General features: G+C 40.0%; 1 protein-coding gene across 1 annotated transcript; it reads right to left on the reverse strand.

Annotated features, from left to right (window-relative positions):
- Positions 1–5,493: 5,493 nt before the first annotated feature.
- On the reverse strand, positions 5,494–7,215 carry LOC115905193 (endogenous retrovirus group K member 7 Gag polyprotein-like). The gene has a single exon (XM_030951315.1). It carries the CDS (start codon positions 7,213–7,215, stop codon positions 5,494–5,496), a length of 1,722 nt encoding a protein of 573 aa, XP_030807175.1.
- Positions 7,216–7,657: the final 442 nt, after the last annotated feature.

Raw genomic sequence — 7,657 nt, forward strand, 5'->3', positions numbered from 1 at the left:
TTGAACAGTTTTGTTTTACTTTAGAAAGTGTTTTATTTGAATTACTAAAATATTTTTTATTGCTGTTGATTCAAAGTTGTGTTCAGTTACTATTTCTTTACTCATCACTGATGGTCATTCAGATATCTTCGAATATCAAGAAATACAGTGCAGAAGTGCTCTTTTAGTGGTAATAAGGTGGGCAAGGACAACTGTCAAACTTTACATTATTGCTTTAAATGAAGTATTGCTTGAAACATTTTATAAGACTATAGCTAACCAATTTATATATAGTATAGTACAATGCCAAAAGTAAGAGCAATAGAAAAGTCTGAATAAATGTTTTAGCTTTTCCATTACCCCATTGATAGGAAGATTAAAATAAACTAAACAAATGGGAGACTGATTCTGTGCCTTTGGTCAGAAAAAAACCTGTTACAGACACAATACCTTGGCTGAAGTTGCAGATCTGGACCCTTTATTTGGATGTGCCTGTATTCTGATATTTTATTCACACTACCTGTGTCTTCAGTAGCAGTAGGTACAGTTATATTCTGCTCAAGTTAAGTAAACCTGTCAGAATTTCACAGGATGTGGATTTGGCATATGATTGATGCATGGTCCCCACTTGTGGTGTAAATAGAAAACATTTAGTAAAAGTGTACATAGCTTTTAATATTTTCACTATCAGATTAGAGTAACACACTCCTGGATAGCCAACAGAATAACTGTTCATGCACCTGCTAACCAATAATGTAAGTTATTAAGCTCCTAATATCCACATCATCTTTTTTTCCTTAAAACAAGTGCTTGTATAAGATTTTTTTCTGCAAACTACCATGGTTCTGCTACCTGTTATATTATAGAAACTTTGTTACATCTCTCCTGCCTTGACTGAATAGTACTTGTTCTTCTTACCCAAGCAGACTTTGTTCTCTTATTGCTAAGCATTCTTTGTTTTCTTGTCCCACACCTCCCTCCCTTTTATTTACAAGCATTGCAAAGTAAATACAGTGTGTGTCTGCATAAGCATTACCTGCTTTATGTTCTAATTGATCAGCTGTTGAATACAAAAAAAGACACATGGCAAACATAACATAATCATCAAAAGTGCTGTTAAGTCCCATTATAGCTAAACCAACCATGTGTTTAACCGAAGGCCCAAAATTGAAACTTCCCAACCAGGAGAACAGGCTGAAAGGATCCCATCTCTGGTTTTGTTGCAGTTCTCCAGTCTCTTCAGTTCCAGGATGCTTTTGTGAATGGATTCAGAGTGGTCACTCAGGGTCATGCAGGACATTCCATTGAAGTCTTCACATCGTGTCCCTGGGCCAAAAAAAGTCTATTGTTGCTCTATTTTTCAGTGTTGCATGATGTACAGAGTTAACATCTGTTAATGATCCTGTTAAAAAAGCATTCATTTCCTTCACAAGCCAACAGGCTAGTTTATTAATTATGCTCAAGGCATATGCAGTATCAACAAAGGCAATTAAAGAACTAAGAACTCTCTTTGCAGGATTCCAGAATTCAACCTCAGAGTTAAGAAGGGCCAAATGACTTAGTATCATGTTTATTTCACCTATGTCATGGTGTCCAATTAGTTAGTGCTTCGAGACTGGGATGAAACTTGGTTAAATGACCAAAAGTACATGGACCTTCCACTGCTTTACCTGGAATGCCTTGCCATGCTCTGTTGCCACCTAATAAAAATATGTTATCAGGCAGGCTTATTGCATTGGTCTGTGATGTGACTTGTGAGGAATAGTAAGATTGCACCAGGCAGAGGCATGACCTTAAATGCCTCTTACATCAACTCCTGTGTTGTCTGTGCTTGGATTGTTAGCATAATTAAGATAAAAACACACAGGAGTTTTATAGAGCCTAGTACATCCAGTTCTTGAGGATGTAGTGAGACAGCAGGGAAGTTACTTACTTTTCTCATGCCTGTATTAACATTGCCCAAACACCATCCCACAGACAGGCCAGCATTATGTTGCCATGTTCCCAAACACCACCATGATACCCTATGCTTACCTGGAGTTGTACAGTCATGTGTCACCCTCTGATTGCATAACTTGTTCCATTCATCCTTCATTAAAGGAATGCCAACCAGACATGTTTGTATATACGTGACCACTCCTAGTGATCCATTTCAAAGTGTAGGTTGATTAATTGCTTTGGCCAATGTGAGCCAAACATTGGCCATTTGTTGTGGGACCCATGCTTTGTTCACAATCCTCGAGAATCCACTGAGGATGACAAAAAAGGCTACATATGTTGTGCCTAAACCCATTGTAACTGATTACCAAATTAAAATAGTGATGCCTTCAAGCTATCATTCCTTCTGCAGTGGGTTTGATGCTCTTTGCAGGTAACCAGTAAGGTCCTGTGGATAGAGAAACACAGCCATATCCATGCCCCCATGTTAGCAAAGGCAGAGGGCCTAGCCATTGTCCACTCTGCTAATCTCTATAATAGACAGCTGTTGAAAATCTGTTAAAGTATTATGGGAAAACCTTCTTTCACTTGCTATTTTGTTATCAAATCTGGAAATATTTTAAAAATTTAAAACAAATGTTGTTTTGTCCAATTGTTCCTGAGGTGCTACCCGAGGGGATTCCCTGTTTTTTGTTTAAGAAGCATATTCTTTTAAAGGGCATGTGTGCATTCCACAACAGTTTGACCTCTTGAGGAATGAGGTATGCCAGTTAAGTGATGTGCACCCCCAGAGTGAAAGAGGGTTTTCATTGATTGTGAGACATATGCTGAACCATAATCAGTTTTCACTACCTCAGAAACAACTAAGGTAGCAATAGCTCACAGCATGTGCTTAATGACATCTCTTCCCTTTTCCCCTTTGTGAGCAGAGGCAACAAAAAATTTGGAATGCATGTCAACTGACGCATGCACATATTTTAAAGTATCAAAAGAAGAAACGTGTGTAACATCCATCTGCCAGACTTTATTGACACATAATCCTCTTGAATTTGTACCTACTGTGGTAAGTAAAGGTGTTAAGCATGCGCAATCAGAGAATGAACAATTTGTCTGTTTTTTGAGAAAAAGTAAGATTAAATTGTTTACTCAAAGCTTTTGCATTCTGATTACAGAACTCATGTGACAACTTTGCCTGTGTAATTTGATTTGGATTGCCATTGTCATTAGAGTGTCTGTGACTGCATTGCCTTCCAGCAGAGGTCCAGGCAAAGATGAGTGAGGCCTAAGATGCATAACATAAAAACAGTGAGATGGCATCAGACATAATCATACAGAGTAGATAACAAATTCTTGTTGTTCACTTGCTTTGGAAAGGAATGTTCAACATGGTTTAAAATGCCAACTACATACAAGGAATCTGATATTAAGTAGAAAGACTAATTTCAAAACAACCGAAAAGCCTCTACAGTGGCTGCTAATTCTCTTACCTCTGTCAACCCTGGCTGAGAAATCACAGAGTTTTCCCAATCCCCTGTTGAATTTTTCCAGGCAACAACTGCTTTCTGAGTTTTCCCAGAGCTGTCGAAGACTGTCTTTGCTCCAAGCAGGGGTTGTGACAATGTTAGAAAATGTGGCTGTAGAGAAAGATCTTTTAAACATTGCAAAACTTTACTTTTTGGCAAAGAATTAACAATGTTTCCCAAAAAGTCTGTCATGGCAGCCTGTAAAGTTAATGATTCCTGGAACATATCCTGAAAAGCATCTGCAGGCAAAGGAATGTGGATATAAGAAGAAAAAATAAAAACACATAGGGTTTGGTATAATTTTTGTCCTCTGGAAACAAGTCTAACAATCACATCAAGTAATGTGGTTGCTGTTTTTGAAAATGTGTGAGGTAAAAATACCCCCTCTACCATCCATAATTGTTATCATCACATCGCTGTGCTATTAATGTATATGGTTGGAATTCAGCTATGATAACAAAAAGTCTCAGTGGTAATTCTGCTTGCTGTTTGGATACAAAGGATGTCTGAATTTTATCTGTCACTTCATGGGCTTCTGGACTGAGTTCACAAGGAGATGTTAAATCTGTGTCTCCCTTAAGTAAATTAAATAAGGGTGACAATTCCTCAGTGGAGATACCTGGAGATACCAAGGGTAGGTCTGAGTTAATTAGTAGTTCCTAATAATTTTTGCAAATCATGTAATGTTTTAATAGAGGTTGGCAGCACAATGGACCGAGGAACAATTTTCTGTTCAAATGATAGAAACCCTAGGTATTTCCAAGGTGGGACAGTTTGAACTTTGCTGCAATACAAAGACCAAATTTGTCAAGAGAAAGACCCAAAACAACAAAACAGTTTTGCAATACAAAAGAGTAATCTCCTGCTAGCAGTATATCATCCATATAATGATACAATAGAACCGATTAAAATTTCTGCTGCACTGGTTGTAAAGCACTTGTGGCCACAAGCTGGCATATAGTAGCACTTTTCCCTCCTTTGCAGTAACACAGCCCGGTGATACCTTTGCATGGGTTCACTGTTGTTCAAGGATGGCAATGAAAAAGCAAAATGAGGTGCATCATCAGGGTGTAATGCAATTGTGAAAAAACAATCTCCTAAGTCAATAATTAACAATTCCCAAGTTTCAGGGATCATTGCTGGATTAGGTATTCTGGGTTGCTGTGCACCCATTGGAGCTATTACTGCACCGAAAGCTGTCAGATCTTGTAAGGGTCTCCATTTGCCAGTCTTTTTTGAGTCACAAATACTAGGATGTTCCATGGGCTAGTGGAAGCGACTATATTTCCCATATCCAGTTGTTCTTTGACCAGTTTTTGTGCTTGTTGCAGCTGTTCCCATCTGAGGGGCCACTGATCGACACAGGAGTATGTGTTCCATGAGCGTTTAAGTCTCACCTGCTCATCAGTGACCACTTTTAAAGACTTGTTGTCAGTGACAATTCCCACTGTCATCACAGATCTCTTCCCCACAGTCTACACGGAATAGAAAGTACACGTGGTTTAAGAGGTGCTTGTTCCCCTTCTGGCCCTACACCATGAGTTCTTTAACTGACTGCTGTGGCGTATGCTGACCTCTGATGCCCGCAATGATGGCTGCTGGAGTTATTAAGGGCCATTCACGTGGCCATTCATGTTTGCTGATGATGGTTATGTCTGCTCCAGTATCTGATAATCCTGTAAAAGATTTGCCATCTATTACACAGGTTAGAAAACGTTGTTGTACTGAAGTGAGTTTGGACCAACAAATGTTAGGAGTACTGGTACTCCCAAAACCTCCAGTGCCCCCGTCAGCATTGACAGATGGTATTGATTGCATGTCTGGCAATAGAGGGAGTGGTGTCAGTTGAGCAGTGCATGATCCTGCTGGGATAGTACAAAATGGGTTAGGAGTCCAAACTATGGTTTTTATTTCACCCCTAGAATCAGAGTTGATTCCTAGTAAAATAAAAAGTGGACTTTTAGATGATGATGATTTCCAGAACGGCAATGCATGGCATTTAAAAGGAGGGGTCCATTTAAGCCAGTAGGTGTAAGTTGAACTGATGTGTCATTTATTGTGGTTGTGGTTGTGGTGGAAGCTGCCAAGTCCAAGCTGGCACTGCCTGGGGTTCTCCGGATGTAACTTGAGCTGTGTGGGTTTGCTGTGCCTGGATCCTGTTTTGTTGTGTGGCACTGGATTTCACTCCGCCCTTCAATTTTTGCCGTTGTGGCAGAGGTTTGCCATCTCTGTCATACTTAGAATGGCATTCATTACTCCAATGGTAACCTTTCTTGCATCTGAAGCACGGTTTACTAGGTTTTTTCTTCCCTTGCTTGTTCTTTGAGCACTGCTTTTTCACATGGCCTTCCTCTCCACAGCCAAAGCATTTAATTGCTGCCTGAGCCACTTGTAGCTGTTGAGCTAAGGCAGTTGCTAGTAAATCTGCTCTGTATTGTTCTGTACCAATATGTGCACAAGTTTTGATAAAGTCAGTTAAGGAAGTACCAGGTTTGGTTTTTACTTGATCGAGTGCTTTACGGCAGTCAGTATTAGCATTTTCATAGGCTAAGGATTTCAATAAAACTTCCGCTGCAGCTGGTAAATCAATTTGCCTGTTCACAGCTGTTTGCAAACGATCGATAAAATTAATGTAGGGTTCTTGGGGTCCTTGCCTTATGGTGGAGAAGCCAGGTTCAGTTCTGTTAATGTCTGGCACTCTTTTCAGAGCTCTTATAGCCAGCCCCCTCACTTGGTTATGTGTCTCTGGGGGCATTCTTAACTGATCTCTTATGGTTGTCTGAGCTCCAGTCCCTGCCAAATGATCCTTTGTTATTCCAGCATTACCAGTGTCCATGTTAGCCTGGGCTTGATTTTCACATAACTCTTCATACTCTGCACACCATATTGAATATTGTCTTGTTGTCATAATCAATTTAAATAAAGCTTTCCAGTCAGCAGGTAACATAACATAGTTTTTTGCTATAGCTTCTACAAGTCTCATTGTATAGGAAGACTGCAGACCATTTTCTTTCACTGATTTTCTTAATTCCTTAACCATTTCATAAGAAATTTGTTCATGATGAGGCTGATTGCCTTGATAGACTGTGGGCATAGCATGGAGCAATTCAACATCCCCTTGATCTAATGCTTGTCTTCGGCAGGTGTCTAAAAAGCTTTTTGGCTCAGAGGACAGTGAAAGTTCATTATCAGTCACATGTCTTAAGGGAGACATGTCATAGGGTGGGAGACATGACTGCTGTTTTAGCACCTTTGTGTCAGTAGATGGTGATGCAGCCATAGGTTTCAGTGGCTGCGGCTTTATAGCAGGATATAAATCACATTCCTGTCTTAGATCAATAGCTCTCAGATTCACGAGATCGCCCTCCGGTTCCTCCCCATTAATTCCCTCCTCCACTTGCAAAACAGCTGAATCAGGACGTGAAAGGGGTGCTGTGGGTGCATGGGAAGTGTCTGCAGACAAATTTACGGCTGGGTGTAATATTTCTCCCGAATCGCGAAAAGCTTGTAGTGCAGAATAAACAATCAGCCATGTAATGAATTCATCAGGATTAACCTCATGACTGTCTAACTGATGAGACTTTAGAGACTCCCCCACTCGCTTCCAGTGATTGAGGTCATAGGAGCCATCGGGGGGATACCAAGGACAGTAAGTTTTCACCCATATAAGGAGTTGTATAAGCTTTCTTTCTTGTATTTTATACCCTTGTTCCTTTGTAATATGCAGTAAACAGTCTTTATGGAGAGTTTCCAGTTTACTGATATTATTGCCCATTTTTATGGGGAACTTTTCCCACCTGCTTGCAAGGCTAACCTGTTCCTTAGGCAGCGATGAAAGGCTGTCCTTGGCAATCCCTGAAGGCCACCACTGGTAGTCAGGATATGCTGCAGGTCCAGGATGGCCTAGGAGCTTGTGTATCCCTGTTCAGGGAGCCATTTGTGGTGTAGGAATGATGCACAGTCCCCAGGCACAGTATAACTAGAAAACATGTAATAAAAGTGTACATAGCTTTTATAATATTTTCACTATCAGATTAAAGTAACACACACCTGGATAGCCAACAAGTATAACCATTTGTGCATCTGCTAACCAATAGATCACATTCCTAGTGTTCACATCAGCTTTTTTCCTTAAAACAAGTGCTTGTATAAGATTTTTTTCCTGCAAACTACTGTGGTTCTGCTACCTGTCACATTTTAGAAACTTTTTTACATCT

This window comes from Camarhynchus parvulus, chromosome 6, assembly GCF_901933205.1.
Source record: "Camarhynchus parvulus chromosome 6, STF_HiC, whole genome shotgun sequence".
NCBI classification, from domain to species: Eukaryota; Metazoa; Chordata; class Aves; order Passeriformes; family Thraupidae; genus Camarhynchus; species Camarhynchus parvulus.

Excerpts from the sequence above, each read along its gene's own strand:
- LOC115905193 (XM_030951315.1), bottom strand. The coding sequence starts at position 7,215 with ATGGGCAATAATATCAGTAAACTGGAAACTCTCCATAAAGACTGTTTA.